Source organism: Rhinoraja longicauda, chromosome 9 (assembly GCF_053455715.1).
Source record: "Rhinoraja longicauda isolate Sanriku21f chromosome 9, sRhiLon1.1, whole genome shotgun sequence".
NCBI classification, from domain to species: Eukaryota; Metazoa; Chordata; class Chondrichthyes; order Rajiformes; family Arhynchobatidae; genus Rhinoraja; species Rhinoraja longicauda.
Genome location: NC_135961.1, coordinates 51,342,052 through 51,363,088, shown reverse-complemented (window position 1 = coordinate 51,363,088; position 21,037 = coordinate 51,342,052). Strand labels below are relative to the sequence as shown.

The 21,037-nt window shown below is 43.3% G+C and overlaps 2 protein-coding genes across 3 annotated transcripts in view; one reads left to right on the top strand and one right to left on the bottom strand.

The window, feature by feature from the left end:
• Positions 1-6,431, bottom strand: part of pex3 (peroxisomal biogenesis factor 3) — a 28,397-nt gene extending 21,966 nt beyond the window's left edge. Inside the window, exons 1-3 of the mRNA XM_078405900.1 lie at positions 6,048-6,431; positions 1,473-1,604; positions 537-618 (exon numbers count right to left, since the gene is read on the bottom strand). Coding sequence (XP_078262026.1) covers positions 537-618; positions 1,473-1,604; positions 6,048-6,120 — 287 coding nt within the window. The 5' untranslated portion in view covers positions 6,121-6,431. The remainder of the gene's footprint in view (positions 1-536; positions 619-1,472; positions 1,605-6,047) is intronic.
• Positions 6,432-7,121: 690 nt separating this feature from the next.
• Positions 7,122-21,037, top strand: part of adat2 (adenosine deaminase tRNA specific 2) — a 31,919-nt gene continuing 18,003 nt past the window's right edge. The window contains exons 1-4 of one of the 2 annotated variants that reach the window (XM_078405467.1): positions 7,122-7,274; positions 14,528-14,632; positions 17,496-17,646; positions 20,112-20,218. In XM_078405467.1, the coding sequence (XP_078261593.1) occupies positions 7,254-7,274; positions 14,528-14,632; positions 17,496-17,646; positions 20,112-20,218 (384 nt within the window). In that variant the 5' untranslated portion in view covers positions 7,122-7,253. Of the gene's footprint in view, positions 7,275-14,294; positions 14,374-14,527; positions 14,633-17,495; positions 17,647-20,111; positions 20,219-21,037 lie in introns of those variants that run through there. The other variant, XM_078405468.1, reaches the window with a different exon arrangement.

Sequence of the window (21,037 nt, the reverse complement as noted above, 5' to 3'; positions counted from 1 at the left end):
TACCACCCCTACCACTTCTGCAATGCTTGCAAATTGATTTTACAAAACAGAAACCAGAATTATAGTCTAGTTTAGAGATACAGTGTGGAAACAGGTTCTTCGGCCCACCGAGTCCACATTGACTAGCAATCCCCATACGCTAACACTATTTCACTTACTCAGGACAATTCAAATTTTACCTAAGCCAATTAACCTACAAACCTGTACGTATTTGGAGTGTGGGAGGAAACCGGAGCTCCTCGATAAACCCCACGGGATGGTGCAGGCTCAAAGGGCCGAATAGCCTACTCCTGCACCTATTGTCTATTGTCACGAGAAGAACGTACAAACTCTGTACAGACAGCACCCGTAGTCAGGATCGAACCCAGATCACTGGCCCGGTAAGGCAGCAACTCTATCGCTGCGTCCCCTTGCCACCCAGTCAGCGCAGATGTGATCAGCACATTGTACTGGCTCAGAAATGCTCCACATACATAAGTGTTCCATTATGCTATGTCACAACAACCATAGAAAAGTTTTTCCTCTTTCTATATTACCTGTTTTTTAGCAGACTTGTGAGACTTTCTGAATTAAGCTGTTGCATGATTGCTTCTCTCAAGTTCGGCAGCATTGAGAGCACTGTTAAAGCAAAGACAATCAAGTGTGAAGTGCCAGTCATTTTACTTATCATGACAAAGCTTTCCCACCCTGTTGGTATGTTTCTCTGCATGTCTTCAAAATGTTGGTTGACCCAAGCCAAAAGAGATGGGCATAGACTGCGATTTATCATTGAATTCTATGGGATAATGTCTCAGTAATGTCAACAACAATCAAAAAGGTTATGCCCCTGTGCCATTAAATCTTATGTTTTTAACCTATTGGCACATTATCAGCCAAGCTGAAAGTTAAGGGACTTTCTTTTCAATAATCAATTTATTGGGTGGATACAGAAAAGGAATCACGTGCATTTTTTGAACATTCCTAATTGCTCTTAAGAATGTGGAGGTAAGATGCAGTTTTGAAAAACAACTCTCCATTAGACAGCATAAAAAAGGTGAACTGAAGGGCCTCGTTCACTGCTGTTCAACTCTATGACTGTATTGGGATTTGGGAGATCAAGAGGTAATGGGTTACCTGTTCATGTCAAAGGTGGCCATTTCCTTGATGGTTGGGGCAAACCAGTTGGAAATCACTCCACAGACATCTTGTATTCCATCTTAAGGCGAGTGGTCAACGCTAACTCCAGTCATTGGCAAAAGTCCCCGGTCTCCCGGCACAACCAATGGACAACAACCTACATATTTGGTTGGCATTATCTGAATGCAAACTTCAGCTTTTTTATATTCCTGGCAGCAAGTGTACCTGCAAGATTGACTCTCTATGTTGCCGCACTGGTTTCACAGATACAGCAGGCACTCTGAAGCACTCATTCATTTTATATTCCTTCAGGCTGCAAGAAAGAGTTGCACAACATTGATAAGAGAAAGTTTTACCTGTCATGTTGCAGGTTCGCTGGTTACTCTCAAAATGGTACTGACGCCGTGCCTGTGCAATGTACTCAGCTGCTTCGCGTTCTTGAAGATCCCGGATCTTTTTCTGTGCATATTTCCCCAATAGGTACACTCCTGGGAGTGAAAACAAAGCTTGTTAATTAGGATTTTAAAATCTGACATGAAAACAATATAAAGTACTTTACTTTTCCCAAAAGACAAGCTTCCAAACCTTTGAAGGCAATCACATTTCTGAAGTGCATCTTTGTTTGCATCTTGATAGAATTGCACTAATTCTGCTTTTGAAACTCCTATTCTGCATTAAAAAGAGAATTTAATCTCTTTATTCATTTGAACATAGAACTGTACAGCACCTCAGCCCATAATCTTTGTGTGTCAAACAAGTCCCTTCTGCCTGCATGTGATCCATTGCCCTCGATTCTCTATCTACTCATGTGCCTGTCGAAAAGCCGCTTAAACGCCACTGCTTCGACCATCGAATCTGCTTTCACATACCTGGCTGTATGTTACAGGCACCTACCACTTTGTGCAAATGAACTTGTCCCGCGCATGCCCTTTAAACTTTCTCTCTTTGATCTTAAAGCCTTAGCCTGGGGAAAAGGTTCCGTCTATCCAATCTATGCCTCTCATAACTTTATGAATTTCTATTAGATTTCCCCTCAGCTTCTGATGCTCCAGAGAAAACAATCCAAGTGTGTCCAACCTCTCCTTAGAGTTAATACACTCTAATCCAGTGAAGGGAAAATCAGAAGTGTCAGCACTACAGTTGAACAAAGGGGACTATGGAGGCATGAGGGAGGAGCTGGCCAGAGTTGACTGGAAAGAGACCCTAGCAGGGAAGACGGTGGAACAACAATGGCAGGTATTTCTGGGAATAATACAGACGGTGCAGGATCAGTTCATTCCAAAGAGGGAAAAAAATTCTAAGGGGAGTAAGAGGCGACCGTGGCTGACAAGGGAAGTCAAGGACAGTATAAAAATAAAAGAGAATAAGTATAACATAGCAAAGATGAGTGAGAAGCCAGAGGATTGGGACTCTTTAAAAGAGCATCAGAAGATAACTAAAAAGGCAATACGGGGAGAAAAGACGAGGTACGAAGTTAAGCTAGCCAAGAATATAAACGAGGTACGAAGGTAAGCTAGCCAAGAATATAAAGCTTTTTTAGGGATGTGAAGAGGAAAAAAATAGTTAAGACAAATGTGGGTCCCTTGAAGACAGAAGCAGGCGAATCTATTATGAGGAACAAGGAAATGGCAGACGAGTTGAACAGGTACTTTGGATCTGTCTTCACTAAGGAAGACAAAAACAATCTCCCAGATGTTTTAGTGGTCAAAGATCCTAGGGTGACGGAGGAATTGAAGGAAATTCACATTACGCAGGAAATGGTGTGGGTAGACTGATGGGACTGAAGGTTGATAAATCCCCGGGGCCTGATGGTTTGCATCCCAGGGTACTTAAGGAAGTGGCTCAAGAAATCGTGGACACATTGGTGATCATTTTACAATGTTCTATAGATTCAGGATCAGTTCCTGTGGATTGGAGGGTAGCTAATGTTATCCCACCTTTTAAGAAAGGAGGGAGAAAACAGGAAATCATAGACCAGTTAGCCTGACATCGATGGTGGGGAAGATGCTGGAGTCAATTATAAAAGAAGAAATTGCGGAACATTTGGATAGCAGTAACAGGATTGTTCCGAGTCAGCACAGATTTACGAAGGGGAAATCATGCTTGACTAATCTTCTGGATTTTTTTGAGGATGTAACTGGAAAAATGGACAAGGAAGAGCCAATGGATGTAGTGTACCTGGACTTTCAGAAAGTCTTCGATAAGGACCCACATAGGAGATTAGTGGGCAAAATTAGAGCACATGGTATTGGGGGTAGGGTACTGACATGGATAGAAAATTGGTTGACAGACAGGAAACAAAGAGTAGGGATAAATGGGTCCCTTCCAGAATGGCAGGCAGTGACTAGTGGGGTACCGCAAGGCTCGGTGCTGGGATCGCAGCTATTTACAATATACATTAATGACTTAGATGAAATGATTAAAAGTAACATTAGCAAATTTGCAGATGACACAAAGCTGGGTGGCAGTGTGAAGTGTGAGAATGATACTATGAGGATGCAGGGTGACTTGGACAGGTTGTGTGAATGGGCAGATGCAGTTTAATGCAGATAAATGTGAGGTTATCCAGTTTGGTGGTAAGAACAGAAAGGTGGATTATTATCTGAATGGTGTCAAGTTAGGAAAAGGGGAAGTGCAATGAGATCTGGGTGTCCTAGTTCATCAGTCACTGAAAGTAAGCATGCAGGTATAGCAGGCAGTGAAGCAAGCAAATGGAATGTTAGCCTTCATAACAAGAGGAGTTGAGTATAGGAGCAAAGAGGTCCTTCTACAGTTGTACAGGGCCCTAGTGAGACCGCAGTTTTCATCTCCAAATTTGAGGAAGGACATTCTTACTATTGAGGGAGTGCAGCCTAGGTTCACGAGGTTAATTCCAAGAATGGCGGGACTGTCGTATTTTGAAAGACTGGAGCGACAGGGATTGTATACTCTGGAATTTAGAAGGATGAGAGGGAATCTTATTGAAACATATAAGATTATTAAGGGATTGGACACGCTAGAGGCAGGAAACATGTTCCCGATGTTGGGGGAGTCCCGAACCAGGGGCAATAGTTTAAGAATAAGAGGTAGGCCATTTAGAACGGAGATGAGGAAAAACTTTTTGACTCAGAGTTGTGAAACTGTGGAACTTTCTGCCTCAGTGGAGGCCAATTCCCTGGATGCTTTCAAGAGAGTGTTAGAGAGTGTTAGATAGAGCTCTTAATGATAGCAGAGTCAAGGGATATGGGGAGAAGGCGGGAACAGGGTACTGATTGTGGATGATCAGCCATGATCATGGTGAATGGCGGTGATGGCTCAAAGGGCCGAATGGCCTACTCCTGCACCTATTGTCTATAACATAATCTGCACCCTTGCCAAAGCCTCCACATCCTCTCTGTAATCCAAATGTTATTTGACATTTATTTCTCTGCTACACCAGCTTGACTGCATGAAACGTCTGATCTAAAATATCAATCTATCTCTCGGTGCTATATCAATGCTGCTTTACCCAGCAGAATGTTCAGATGTCGCGGCAGAGGGCCATTTAATGTTTGCCTGTGAGTGATGGATGGATTGTTGGAATAATGTTTTAGCCAGGTCAAAGACAAAAGATTGGTTGATGATCTAAGGTAGTGAGGAGGTGAACACAATCCCCATCCTCATCAATGGAGCTGCTGTAGAGATGGTTGACAGTTTCAGGCTTCTAAGCATCTGTACCCTACAGTACCCTAACCTGGTCCTTTCACATGGATGCAATAATCAAGAAAATGCGTCAATACTTTTATTTTCTTAAATGTCCGAAAAGGCTCGTCACTTTCATTCCTTTCCTACCACTCACTCTCTCCCTTTCCCATCACTGCTTATTCTCTCCCCTTCCCCTCAACCGCCCACTCTCTCTCCCCACTGCCCCACTCTCTCCCCCTTCCCACTCATTCTCCCCATCCCACACCCTCTCTCCCCATCCCACCCTTTCTCTCTCCCCATTCCACTCTCTCTCCCCACCCCACTATTTCTTTCTCCCCATCCCACTCTCTCCACATCCCTCACCCCTCTCTCTCCCCATCCCTCTCTCTCTCCCATCTCACTCTCTCCACATCCCTCACCCTCTCTCCCCATCCCATCCTCTCTCTCCCCATTCCACACTTTCTCTCTCCCCATCCCGTACCCTCTCTCCCCATCCCACACCTCCTCTCTCCCCGTCCCATACTATCTCTCTCTCCCGTCCCACACTATCTCTCTCTCCCCATCCCACACTATCTCTCTCCATCCCACACTTTCTCTCCCCATCCCAGTCTCTCTCTCCCATCCCATTCTCTGTCCCCATCCCACACCCACTCTCTCCCCATCCCATACTATCTCTCTCCCCGTCCCACTATCTCTCTCCCCATCCCACACTATCTCTCTCCATCCCACACTTTCTCTCCCCATCCCACACTATCTCTCTCCCCATCCCACTGTCTCTTTCCCCATCCCACTGTCTCTCTCCCATCCCACTCTCTCTCCCCCATCCCGCACTCTCTCTCCCCATCCCACACTATCTCTCTCCCCTTCCCGCATATTATCTCTCTCCCCTATCCCACAATCTCTCTCTCGCCATCCCACAATCTCTCTCTCGCCATCCCACTCTCTCTCTTCCCATATCCTACGCTCCCCATCCCTCGCTCTCTTCCCGTCCCATTCTCTCTCCCCCCCATCCCACTCTCTCCCCATACACTATCCCTCTCCCCATCCCAGTCTCTCTCTCGCCATTCCACCCTCCCCATCCCACGCACTCTCTCTCTCTCTCTCCCCCACTCTGTTTCCCCATTCCATTCTCTCCCCATTCCATTCTCTCCCTCCCCAATCCCACACTCTCTCTCCCCATGCCACACACACACTCTCTCTCGCCCCCACCCATCATCCCTCCACTCTCTCTCCCCCACACTCTCCGCCACTGTATTTCTCCCCCTCACCTCCCACCAAGGCTCCGGTGTACAGCATTTTTACGCGGTGCCGCTTGACGAAGGCCCAGACGGAGTCCAACATCGTGCAGCCCAGAGAGTGGGGCTGCGGGCGGGGATGGAGGCCGGGTTGCGCGGTGAGGGGGGAGAGGAGGTGACCGGCGCCGCACTCCCGACCCGAGCTCCGGCTCCCCGCTCCGGGTTCACCACAGACCAAGGATCGGGACCCGACTATTGCAGGCCGTGCGGACGTATCTCAGTCCTGACGGCTACGGATTACAACTAGAGACAGCGGCGGGTTCGCTCCCAGCCATTTCAACCGGGGTTTACCGAGTGGGGCCGGATTAATTTAACCGATTATGTGAAATCCGGCTCCGGGTTTTCCTGCGCCGCAACAAAATATCCCCCCCAATGCCCAATAACCGCATCCTCCGACAAACGTTCCGCCTGCCAATATTTACACGCAGCGAAAGGGAGTAAACCAACAATTAAGCATTAACCACGACATTGAGAGTGTTGTTTCTTAATCCTTTTTTAATCAATAAAGGGGGTCAGATTTGGGCAGGTCTACTGTGTCGAGCGACAGTCCTGAACAGGAAGGTCCGTCCCGTATCAGTCCGGGCGATGGTAAGGGTTTCCGGTGCTGTCCACATGGAATCACTAGGAGGTGGAGGAGGGAGAAGAGGTGATGTACGAGTAGGAGAGGAGTTATGTGAGGGACGTGGAGCTGAAGAAGGGGGTCTTAGTGAGGGAGAGCTTGAAGCACAAGGTGGTGGTAGTCCCCATGGGGTTGTAGGAGGAGATGGTGGTGGTCGTTCCTGTGGTGTTGAGGGAGAAGGAGCATCTTGTGGAACAGGTGCCTGTGAGGTTGGGGGAGAAGGGGGTACTTGTGAGGGAGGAGGTGGTAGTGGTGGCAGTCATTATCCCTGTGAGATTGATGGAGAGGGAAATCCTTTTACGGTAGTGGTAAAAGGAGAAAGGAAAGGTGGGCCCCATGAAAATGGAGGGGAAGGAGAAAGTCTTTCTGAGGTAAGATTTGGGATCACCCTCGGGTTTCCCGGTGAGGTTGTGGTTGGGATTCAGGCTGGAGGGGGCAGTAGTGAGAAAGAGTTTGGAAGTGTGGAACTTAGTGAGGACGGCCTGGGGATTCACTGTGACAGAGGGGATGTTCGTAAGGAAGGTTTCAGGCTGCCCAGTCAGCAAGAGCAGCAGGGCTGGATGGAGCAGGCATTGAGCACGGTGAGAAAGCATTAAACTGTTCTAATTTTACTTTTCATCTCTACAAATTTCCTGGGGATTTTTCTAATCAAATCTCACTGCAGAGACTTGAGTATGAAATCCACAGTAACATTCCAATGCCCCATTGAAGCTGAATCTCTCTGTAAACGAGCTTATTTTTGTTTTTCCTTTCAGATGAAAGTAAAATGACCCATAGCATTGTTTGAAGATAATCAGGGAGCTCTGCCCACTGCGCTGGGACAAATATTTATCTTTTAACTGACATCGCTGAAATTGATTATCAATTCACGGAGACCTAGGATATAGAACATTACAACACAGGAACATGCACTTTGGCCCACAATGTGCTGAACATGATGCCAAGTTAACTCATCTCCTCTGCACATATTTTTTGATCCTTATCCCTCCAATCCCTGCATATTTAAGGCATTGCTGCTTGCTTCTGCTTTCATGTTCTCCAGACTTCCACTGAGATTCATATTAAAAAAAGGATTTAATTGCGTATAATACGGGGGTAAAATACCCATGAGTTGGAGAGCAGAGTTGTTTACCGATACCACTGTTGCTTTTGGCATTATGACGGGAGGGGAGTTCACTTTTACTGAATACCAGTGGAAAAATAAACAGTCCTCCCTTGCAGAATCAGCGACGTCATTAAAAAAAACAACAATCAGCGCCAGCTGGTGCCTGTGCTAAGCTAATAGATCTGGCTGGTAGCCCAGGTGTTCCACAAGAGTCTCCTATATAAATGTTTGCTGGTACCGTGATGTTGCAAACACATTATGTTTTTATAGCATTTTTAATATAAAACTAGTTCCAAATTATTTCACAGGAACATTCATTAGCAAAATTCATCCTATATCGATTTGAGCATAGAACCAAAAGCTTGGTGAAAGTAGATTTGAATAAAATTCTAAACAGGAAAGAGAGGTGAAAATTCCAATATCATTATTAGTGGTGTAAGTAATATTTGAATGCTTGAAGCTACTCTTTACTTTAAACTTGAAAGATACAGCGCGGAAACAGGCCCGTTGGCAAACCGAGTCCACCCCATACACGAACGCTGTCCTAAACACTAGGGACAATTTCACTGAAGTCAATTAAACTACAAACCTGTACATATTTGATTGTGAGAGGAAACCGGAGCACCCGGAGAAAACCTACACGGTCACAGGGAGAACGTACAAACTCCGTACACACAGCACCCTTAGTCAGGATCGAACCTGGGGCTCCGGTGCTGTAGGCAGCAACTCTACCGCTGCGCCATTCTGCCACCATTAGACCTGGAGGAATACCGAGATCCTGAAGAAGATGGATTTTACAGAAGTCAAGGGCGAACGAAGTGCCGAAAGTGCAGAAGATGCTGCAAGGTGCAGTCGAGACCCCGTCAGATATGGTGGAGTTGAAGCCACTTGAGTGAAAAGTATTTACAGAACAGATCTAATCGAGCCAGAAAAACTAGGAACATGGATAGGAGTCCCGTAAGATAGATTCAGAAGTAAATAGTCAGCTTCAACATGAGAATGGGATGGGAATTGGTAGCAAAGGTGATGAAGTCTTCGAGTACTGTTTGTCAGCAGGAAGCAGCACCAACATAAAAGTGGTGAAGGGCTCCGAAGTAAATTGGAAACAAAATTTATTCTTGTCTTCAATATATTGTAAAATGTGGTGAAGACAAGGTCCTGTGAAGGCTTGAAACTAAACAGTTTTCTTGTCTTCCACAAGTTGACAGGTGTAGTTTGGACCTTTACAAGTTCCCATCTTTTATTTTGAGAAACTAAGTGGAATTAAACAAGAAATTGTCAATGTGAGGTCATATTCAACCAGATGAAAAAGGGTGATGTTAGACTGTTCAGTTACTTCCTGTAACCTATTCTCCCTCACATCCCCATCAGCTTCACCCCGATTCTCGTTCCTTACCTTTGGGAGAGAAACCTGAATGCCCCAGGGGAAACGCATACAGTGAAAAGGAGAACGTGCTAACTCCACACCAACACCGCCAGAGGCTGTGATTGAACCTTGGTCGATGTAACGGTGAGGCAGCAGCATCATGTTGACACATGACTGCAGATGCTGGTATCTTGAGCAAAAAACAAACTTATGGAGGAACGCAGCAAGTCAGGTGGCATCTGTGGAGAAAAATTACAGATATTTTGGGTTAGGACTTTTCAGTTCTTAAGATGGAGGAGAAGAGAGAATGTTCATAGAAAGAGGTGAAGGGAAAAGGTGGGGCAAGACCTGGTGACTGATAGGTAGATCCAGGTGAGGAGGGGTTGATTGGCAGATGAGTCAGCTGGAAAGAGTAACCTGGATCCCCTGAATATCTCAAAATTGATGAATCTCCATTTTGAATATGCTCTTGTTACCCATTTGGATAGACAATTCCAAAGATTCACAATGATCTGTTGAAGAATTATTTTCTCTCTTTTATCCTGAATGTCTGGCATCATGCAGATAAATTTAACCTCCGACGAGAGCATAGTGAAAAAAATCATTCTTGATAGTGAAAAAATCTGCCTTGTCAAGCCCCCCAAAAAACGTATTTGTCAATGAGATCATCATTCTTCCAAGTTTCAAGATTTTTTTCCTATCCTGTATAAAACAAGGAGACAAAGAGTTAAGGTCAGAGGGAAGAGGTTTAAAGGGGATCTGAGCAGAAAGTTTTAATAACAAAATAAACTACAGCAGCTGGAATCTTGAGCAAATAGCAATTTTTTTTGTTTACGGGTGCTTCGTCACACTGCCCAGGCCAACCATACACTAGTTCTTTGGTATCCAACCTTCACACTTTCAACTTTTCACTGTACCTTGGTATACGTGACAATAAACTAAACACATCCTACGCAATTTAACCGAATCAGAAATACAGAAGCCAATTAACCTCTAAACCTACACGTCTTTAAATTTCTTTAGAATGTGGGAGAGAAACTGAGCACCCAGAGAAAACTCACGCGGTCACAGAGAGAATGTAGAAACTCCGCACAGACAGCACCTGTAATCAGGATCTGGGTCCCTGGCTCTTTTGCTGCACCTCCATGCTGCCCCGCAGAAATGTTGGAGGAACTCAGCAGATCAGGCAGCATCTGTGGAGGGAATAAACAAATGACATTGCTGATTGTGACTCTTCTTCAGACGGATGCAATCTGGGAAAATATTTGGTGATTGATATTTGGAATGTATTGTCAGCGGCGGTAGTGGAACCACATACAACCACTATGTTCAACAGGCATTATGACAAGCACCTGACTCGGCAAGGGAAAATGACCCACTGTGGGCAAATGGGAAAAATATTACATAGGCACAATTGTTAGCATGGATGTAGTGGACTGAAGGGTTCGTTTCTGTGTAGTACCTACTCTATGACTTTGAACACATGCCTTTCATTCTTTGGTTAGTTAAAACATGTTTTTTTCCCTCTAAGTGGATGACTTCACATTTTCCCGCATTTATATTTCATCTCCCATATCCTCACCATTCACTAAGCATGTCTATATCTTCTTGTAACCTTGTTGCATTCTCCTCACAGCCCACACTGCTTTCAGTAAACTTGGGTGTTTACACTTGGTCTTCTCATCCGTGTTATTGCTATAAATTGAACAGCTGGAGCCTAGACACTGATCTCTATTGGCACCCTCAAGACGCAATGTCCCAATTTGACAAATGAAATTTTCCAACATTTTCTAATCCTCACATTTATTCCTCTTTTTGGCTAGATTATATGCCTTTTGCTTTGTTCTCATCCTACCATAACTTCTCTCGTCAACAATGTCTAGACTGGGTTAACGTATGTTTGTTGCACATTATCTATTAATGCCTTCATTTTTAACCATTGCTTGTCGACAATTCTGACTTTAAATGGTTTCCAAAACTGCCAAAGCCATCTCAAGCCTCTTACCTTTGTAGTGTGCTGTGTTTAAATTTAAAGCCTTGGTCTCAGATTGAATATATTTACTTTAATCAATCAATTCTATCATAGTATGATCACTCTTCCCTCAAGGCACAATATTAGATCTAAACTAGCCTCTCTTGGTTCTTCATCTTACCGACCTAGAAATATATGGCATCAATTTGTCCTCCACAGTTTTACTACCAATTTGTTTTGCTCATCTGATCTAAAATGTCTCCTGTGATTACTATTTTTACCTTATATGGGTCTCTAATTTCCTGTTTTATCCAATGCCCAATTTGCTACCTCTGTTTAAGGAGGTATAGATATTAATCACCAGTATTTTCAACCTGCTGTTTCATAACTGCACCCAACATAGTTCTTCTTGATTTCCTAATTTACCATGTTTCTCCTTAACTACCTACATCCCAATTGTTATTATCATGACTACTTTTCTTTTTTTTAACCATTTTGTCTCATCTCTTTGAAAAGTTGAGTATCCTGCAGTATTTGGTTTAGAGATACCATGTGGAAATAGGCCCCTCGGCCCACCAAGTCCACATCGACCACCAGGTGGGAGTTTCCAAGCCATGCATGGTAGGATTTGTAGTCTAGCTTCTGTGAACCAATGCACTCAATCACCACAGCTTGTCATTGGTAAATATTCTCCATCTTTGAAAATATGCAGAAGAGATTCCCCAGGATGTTGCCATTTTGTACACGTGTTCCATGTTATTCCACTTTCTTATCCTACACGCCAGGAGCAATTTACAGAAACCAATTTACCTACAAACCTGTTCGTCTTTGGAATGTGGGTGGAAATTGGAGTACTCAGAGAAATCTCATGCAGCCACAGGGAGAACTTCCAAACTCCACACAGACTGCACCCATAGTCAGGATCGAACCTCGTTCTCTGGCGCTGTAAGGCAACAGCTCAACCACTGTGCTGCCCAAGTTGCCAAGCTTGGCTACTTAGTAACCAGATTTCTGTAAGTGCTGTTAGATCATGCCCATTTGCTTCTGTTTGTCATACTGTAGACATTCCATAATATGACCGACGAGAGACTGCTTTGGGTGTTGGGTGAACAGTGATGCATCTGGCTGAGAAAATTGCCTTGGGATCTGATACAGATACAGGTTCTGGCATCAGGTTTGAAACTTGTGGAAGAAAGAGGACAGTGATTTAAAATAATGTGTTTAGACTGTTAAATTCTTAACATTTATTAATGGCATTCAAGAGGCTGAGTTATGATTATTTGTACTATTTTGCAGCGGGGAATCCATCAGTTCAGAGTAGACAGTTTGGCTGCCAGAATTCAAGGTGGGAGTTTCCAAGCCATGCATGGTAGGATTTGTAGTCTAGCTTCTGTGAACCAATGCACTCAATCACCACAGCTTGTCATTGGTAAATATTCTCCATCTTTGAAAATATGCAGAAGAGATTCCCCAGGATGTTGCCATTTCAGCTATACTGAGAGATTGGATCAGCTGGGTTTGTTTTCCTTGGCGTGGAGAAGCATTAGGTGGAACTTAATTAAGGTATATCAAAATTATTGGGGTCATGGAGAGGGTAGATGATGAGAAACGTTTCCTATTAGCAGAGGCGTGTGTCAAAGTATGGGGTAGGAGACATTGTGGATGAACTTTTCACTTATAGGCTGATCAAAATCTGGAATGCATTGCCTGAGGGTAGTCTCATACATTTAAGTATTCAAATGAGCACTGGAAATAGCATGATTGAAGGCTACCAACCAAAAATTCTGGGAAACGGGATCAGTATAGATAGCCTGATATTCGGCCTCCTTCTTCCACAGATACAATGGCCAAAAGGGCCTATTTCCATGCTGTATAACCACAACCATTCTTAAATGCATATTAATATTAGACTTTTAATGATCAAATATCATTCCACTTTTAAAATGTTTTTATACAGGTTTAATTGCATTATTACCTGTAAACAACATTTTGTGATTTGAAACACTTATTTGACACGGTGTGTGTCAGTTTGTTTTACTGGTGTATTTTCTCTTCCACAGCATTTCATCTATCTCTTGATTATGTAATAGCTGTAAAGGCACCATTAGAAGGTGTCTTTGAACCTCCATTCCTCCAAGGTATCTTTGTTCCTCCATTCTCATCTCAAGCATCCTTAATGTTAACCACTCTATCAAATGTGTCTATTCTTAAGCTCCCGCACTATCTCTCCAGCCTTGAAACGCTCCCTTCAAGCTTATATTAGCAATGGTTAACATGGAACTATTCAAAAATTGTTATAAAAACTAATCTGGTTCACCGATACCCTTCAGGGCAGCAAAGTTATCATTCCAAATCATTATGGGGCACCAGATCCATAGATGTGGTTGACTCTTAACTGCATGTCAATGGACAGGCAAGCTGCTTAGTTCATAGTCATATAGTTCTACAGCCCAGAAACAGGTCCTTCGGCCCAACTCATCCATGCAGACTAAGTTGTCTAACTGAGATAGTCTAACTATTTGCACCTGGCCCCTATCCCTCCAAACATTTCTTATCCATGAACCTGTCCACGTGTCTTTTACATGTTGAAATTGTACTTTCTCTCGCAGTTGGTTCCATATGCACAACACAGTCTGTGGCCCTCGGGTCCCTATTTAATTTTTCTCCTTTATCCTTATCAGGAGACCTGCTGACTTTGCCAGTGACATATACATCCTGTGAACTAATTTTGTGTCCCTCCATGACCAAGCCTTTGGTTTTGATGCCCCAATGGCTTATTCTATGGATTGAAATCTATCTTTATTTGTTGATGTTTCTACAATGTCCTAGATTAAAAGTGTTATTTACATAAATGTAGCTTTCAAAGCAGTATATATCATATTATAGAGTGTATCCTCAACACTGGAGGAGCAAAGATAATGTGGGAATGTAACTACTGTGTTCTATCACTTGGGGTCAGTGTTGGCTTTTTAAATAAAAGGTATTGAACATACAGTGTCAACACCAAATGTTTTGCCAAGATTGACAATAGGTTGTCACGAAGTCACTGGGATGAATTATTTACTCGAACTCCTTACCTATGATACAGCTGGAAAATGACCAAAAATGAAATATATTTGAAAAATGTGGCATTTGATTTTATTTTCTGCTCCGTCAGCTTTTGGATTTGCTTGTTTGTGGTAATGGTATTATGATTAGAAATGTCAGATTTGACTTCATACTGCATACTGCTCCAGGGTAATGTTCTTTTTAAAAATCCAGTTCAGGAACATTATTAGTGCAAACCACTTTGCATTTCCCTTTCCTTTGCTCTTACAATAGCAACAGGAATATTGAGTAAATGTACATTGAAGTGCATGTGCTGAAGTTTAACTTTTTTTTTGTTTTGCAGGCAAAAGGGGCTCTGGAGAATGGTGAGGTGCCTGTGGGATGTCTGATGGTTTACCACAATGAGATTTTAGGAAAAGGGAGGAATGAAGTCAATGAAACCAAGAATGTAAGTTAATGCAGGTGAAGCTATATAGCTGAACAAACTGAGGATGATTGTGACTTCTGGTCATGTGAAAGTAATGCTCTTTACATGTATTTTTTCCCATTTACTTCAGGTGTATAAAGTTGGCCATTGCACACATCACCCAGAGTCACATTCCAAAGTGTGAACTCATCTAATAGTGGGTAGGAATGGAAGGCAGTTGATACCGAGCGTGGGTTTCAAAAATGTGTGGATTATTACATATAGAGAGGATTTAAGTGCATCGGAGACATAAATGACTGCAGTTGGTGGAATTTGGAATACGAATCGAACTACTGGAGGAAGCAGCATCTTGCAAAGAGATGGTCTAAGTTTTGGGTCAAGACCCTTGAGTCAAAACTGTGGGAGTGATGAGACAGAGGGTGGTTGGTTATAGGTGGAACTAGATGAGGGAGGGATGATGGGCAGATGGAGCTAGGTGGGAGAGGATGGAGTGTTGAGACAAATAAGTGAAAAAATGTTAGGCAGATGGAATCAGATGGGTGATAGAGGCTGGTAGGTGATAGGTGGGACCAGAAAAAGAAGTGCTGATGGGGAGATGGAACCAGGTGAGAGAAAGGATAGGAAAGGTGAACTGAGCAGGAAGAAACCCAGGTGGGTAGGTACGTGGGTGAGGTTAACAAGGCTGAGCAAGAGCAACGAGGGAACGAGGGAAGGAAAATGTGAACTAAGGGAGAGAGAGCCTGGCTTAACTGGTGGGATTGGAAAAGGAACACAGAGGGTGTGGATTACTTGAAATGAGAAATTGAGGTGCATTGTGTTTTGCATTAAAATACTAAGCAAGAGAAGGATCTAGGGTTTACGAATCATGTTCTCCATGCCTCCTCATCACTGACCTCCAGGATATCGATTCCACCTCCCAGTCATGCCGCATTTCCAGTGCTGTTGTCTCATGGTGCTTCTCAAGCAATTTCCAGCTTTCCGTAACAATCCACCCAATCTCCTGTTTTTTCTCCTGCTCCTGTTTTCCACAGAACCACACTCCTGTTTGCTTTTGTCATTGATAGTTTCTGACTCATCCTTGAATGTGTACAGACAACATATCTTTTACAAGACCAGGCAACCAATTTTGATACAGTAGATAAACTCGTATCAATCGCCAGAACTGTGTGTGGTTGAGTTCTAAGGGTACAAAGCCATCCTTTTAATGAGAAAAATGTTTCTTCTGATAGCTGTCATTCGTCATTTTGACTTATTTCTGAGACTGATCCAATCTCCATCTTGTCTTTTTACCTATTCGTGTCTTGATGATGCAAGTTTGATCAACATGTATTGCCCATTCTTAATTGTCTTGGTGTAGGTGGTGGCTAGCCAATTTCTTAAATTATTGTGCTCCAGGAATTTGGCTGTAATGATGAAGAAGCAACAATACTTTTCCAAGTGTGTGACTGAAGTGAACATGTATTTGGTTGTGTTCCTATGTACCTGCTATCCTTGTCCGTCTTTGTGATAGAAGTCATAGATTTGAAACTTTCTGTCAGAGTTACCACGGTGAGTAACTGCAGAGCAGTTTGTAAATGGTCCACACTGAAGCCATAGTTTGCTAGCAATGGAGCTAATTGATGAGATGCTTATCAAGTGAACTGCTTTGTCCTAGAATGTGCAAGCTTCATTAAAATGCGCTCATGAAGCAAGTGAAGATTGATCTATCAAATTCCCAATTTATGCTTTATAAATGGTAGATTGGCTCTGGGATACTTATAGTTACAGTATACAGTACGTAAACGGGTCATCCTACATAACTCATCCATGCTGATGATATACCTAAACTAGTCCCAATTGCCTGCTTTAGCCCATATCCTTCTAACCTTTGCTGTTCCATTTGCTTCTCTAAATGTTTTATAAACATTGTAATTGTACCTATCTCTACAGCTTCCATTGGCAGCTTGTTTCATTTAGCCACAAGTCTCTGTGTGGATGAAGTTGCACCTCATCCCTTTTCAGCCTTTCCCCTCTCATCCTAAATCTATCCCCTCTAGTTTTAGAGTTCCACACCCTTAGAAAAAGACAGGTATTCATCTTAACTATGCCCTTCACGGTTTGATGAACCTCTGTAAGGTCACCCCTCAACCTTCTGCATCCAGGAAAAACAAACCAGTACCAGCCTATCCAGTCTCTCCTGATAACCCAAGCTCTCCAATCTCAGTAACATCCTTGTGAATCTATTCTGCAGTCTTTCCAGCTTAATGACATCCTTCATGTAGTTGGGTGACCAGAACTACACACAGCACACACTGGGCGGCCATGGTGCGCAGCGGCAGAGTTGCTGCCATACAGCACTTGCAGCGCCGGAGACCAGAGTTGCTGCCATGCAGCACTTGCAGCGCCGGAGAGGCAGGTTCGATCCCGACTACGGTTGCTGTCTGTACAAAGTTTATATGTTCACCTTGTGACCGCATGGGTTTTCTCTGAGATCGTCGGTTTCCTCCCACACTCCAAAGACATGCAGGTATGTAGGTTAATTGGCTTGGTGTATGTGTAAATTGTCCCCAGTATGTGTAGGATAGTGTTAATCTGCGGGAATCACTGGTCGGTGCAGACCCGGTGGGCCAAAGGGCCTGTTTCCGCGATGTATCTCTAAACTAAACTAAAGGATTCCAAGTGTGGTCTCACGAACAATAGCCTCTACAGTCGTAACATGACATTCCAATTCTCATGCTCGACGTCCTGATTGATGATGTAGGCTTGTATTCTTAATGGAACTAACTGAAAGTTGTGAGTGAAGGTTCAGAGAGAATGGCTTTGCAGCGCATATCAATCACGGTGGTCTTTTTTGTAAGTACGTGGCCCTGTGCTACAAGTCCATGATTCCTCTCTGTCCACACAGGCTACACGGCATGCGGAGATGGTTGCCATTGACTATGTCTTGGAGTGGTGTCGCCAGAAAGGCAGGAGGTGGCAGGAAGTGTTTAAAGCCACAGTGCTGTACGTCACTGTGGAACCATGTATCATGTGCGCTGCAGCCTTGCGACTGCTGAGTATCCTTTAGCGGTTGTATGTTAGTTAATGTGAAGAATGATTAGCAACCCCAGCAGACTTTTCTCCATGGAAAAAATCTATTTGTATTTTAAGTAATGTTCCTTTTCCGCACTATGTGATTGAGCACAAAGATGAGCAAGAATTTTTAAGTTTCTAAACCAGTTATCTGTTGAGATTCTGATTAGCATTAGCAATGTAGATGCCAGAGAAAATTACAGCCTGGGAAAATTGAGTTTTACTCACACAAAGTTCTCATTCCTACATTAAAATCCCTCCCCAGCCTCGCTCTTCACTTTCTCTGTGGTTTTCTCTAGTCGTGACAACCATCTTTTTTGTAACTCTTTCCAGCCCTGATAACCTCCCCTATCTCTGCATCTCCATCTCATAAATCTCATAATCTCCATCTCAGTTACTCTTCCATATGTCTGACTTCCTCTAGCTCATACAACCTCCTATGTGACATCCAGTCCATACAATAATGCGTTATTTATACTTCACTCTCTACTTAGTTATCTCCTAATCTCCACTATGGTGTCTTTGCTCGACACAAAATGCTGGATTAACTTAGCGGGACAAGCAGCATCTCTGGACAGAAGGAATGGGTGACGTTTCAGGTTGAGACCCTTCTTCGGACTTCCTACACATGGTGTCTTTGCTGTTAGATCCTGGGATCTAACCCATGGAATTCTCTCCATTAACCTCTAAGCCTCTGTTTCCTTTTTAGGATGCTTCTTAAAACCTCTTAAAATCTATGACCAAGCTTTTGGTCACCTGTCCCTATGCCACTGCATGGGCCTGTAACAAGCCTTGTGATTCTTTGTTATTTTTAGGTACTGTACAGTGTTTAAAATTAAATGCTTCCACTTGTCGAGGGTGACCAAAACCATAAGATATTCACAAATAAATCCAGGAAAATGTTTGGCACATTTTATGATAAAGGTGGCTTATAAATTTATATTATTAAGGATAGGGTAAATGTTACATAAGTGTGGATTTTTCTGGTTTAATTTTTTGATTTAATTATTTTCATTTAGAAGTTATCAAGTGGGTGCAAGTCTGTTAGCTCTCAATTATTTCATAGTCTAATAAACACCTCTTATCAAGCTCCTTCGCTGCCTGGCTCCATGTCGTTATTTTTCAATAGACTCGTTTAATTTTTTTAATGTTTTTTTTTACCAGATGAAGGGAACTTTATTGCTTTAATGATTTTCAGGAGCCCAAGTGAGCAGTCAGAGAGATTTGCAAGAAAAAGGACAATTGAAGGAATTATTAAGATACAGACATTTCAAAAAAAATTAAGCACCTTTGTCCAGAACACCTTCCTGCTCTTGAGACTTCATTATGGAGTTGTTAAATATTCTGACGCAGTGTCACTTTCCGCTGCTATTTGGAACGGAGCAGTCTATTTATAGAGATAAATTGCAGCATTGTGTTGGCACTCACTTGAACCACACGACACAGCAGCCACTTGGGAGAATGATTAAGTGGGACGGAAGCAAAACTCTTCACCCATAATTGTGTCGAGCAGCAATTATCCACGTTGCTGTGTAGAAAGTGGAGGCTCCTGTCATTCAGAGGATTGAATGAGACCACTGCTATTGTGAGGGGTCCTTAACACAAGGGGATTGGAGGTAAGAGAAAGGAGGTCTTGCTGAAAGTACAGGGCTATGGCCTTCCTGAGTATGCATTATGTTGCTCCGCATCTCTATCATTCTTTACATCCCAGGAGCACTATACTTCAGAACTGCCTGCCTGCACTAATTACCCATTCCTCCCACACCCATCACATCCAAAATATTATCTTAACGCTGCTTTCTGTTTTACCTTATCTCCTGTCCTACTTTGAGTCGAATTCTGCGATAAAGCATTTCCAAAAAAACTTGCATTTCTGCAGAATTATTAAAAACTTCGAGGCATCTCAAGCCATTTTGCACATTGTTTAACTTTCCCCATTTGTCAATAAACACACTAATCTATTCAACCTCCAATAATACTACCCATTTGGTGGACGAAGTGAGACAGCTTGATAATTGGGAGCCACGAAATTAAGGAGATTGGGAATGTGAGCAAGTGTTTTATTTTTTCCAGTGAGTTGTTAAATCTGGAACACAACAAATAGAAGGGTTTCCGGAATTTTCGGAAGAACTTCGTAAATACATGATGGGAGAAAGAATACGAGGGCCATGGAAGAGGAAGGGAGGGGATAATTGGAAAACTGTGTGAAAGAACTGAGAGAGGCACATGCGGCGGGCCTGCTGAGCTACTTCTACTGTGTATGGTTCCAGGCCAACAGCCGTAACGAATGGCATTTCCCTTTCCACCAGCAAATTGGACAAAAAAAATCATAGAAAGTCCAGGGGGCTTGATGGGGAGAGGAATTAGTAGGGGGTGGGGTGGAGGTGGGTGGGCTCCAACCAGCTTTATTTGGAAGAAAGGCTCTTTGTTTTCCTTAACTCTGTTGCAGACATTCCACTGGTTGTGTATGGCTGTCGAAATGAGCGTTTTGGAGGCTGTGGTTCGGTGCTGAACATTCCCGCAGATGATTTACAACACACTGGAGCACCCTTCCAGGTAAACGTGTTACAGGAATCTATGTGCAGTGATTTTTCAATGTCTTTGCAGTATTGCAAGTTCCAACCAAAGTCCTTAAGAACACAGGAGACTGCAGTTTCTGTCATCTGGAGCAACAATCAAACTGATTGGAGGAACAAGCAATCTGCTGGAGCAAAAACCAAAGTGCTGGAGGAACTCAGTGGGTCAAGCAGCACCTCCCTCCCCATGACTGTCTCCAACTATTCCCCTATTTCCTCTCCTTATTTTCTCAACTTATCTCCCGACACCACTTCTTCACCTCCTCCATTTGCCCCTCACCCCTTCCTCACCCGGTTACACCGATTGAATATGGAGCACGATGTAAAGAGTCCTTGGGAGTCTTTGAGACAAACTGCGAATAGGTGAGAACGTGGATGGAATGTAGGACAGATAAGGGAGAACTAGTGGATATGATGTCTCGATTTTCAGAAGGCCTTTGAGAAAAAATCAACATAAAAGATTAGTGCACAAAATGAATGCTCATGGAATATAAGATTCTGGTACAGATTGAAAGCTGATCAATAGACAAAAATAATTGTGTCATTTGTGGGGTGGTAGGACAACCCCTAATTATCTATTTCCTAGAGTAAACTCCTTTACACGGCAAAACCATGGGTAGACTCCGTGACCATTTTGCCAAATACTTGTGCTAGGTCCGCCGAGGCCTACTGGATCTCCTGGTGACTAACCATTTTAATTACTCTTCACATTCCCATACTGACCTTTCTGCCCTGGGCCACCTTCATTGCGAGAATGAGGCCAAACTGGAGGAACAGTAACTTATATTCCAATTGGGTA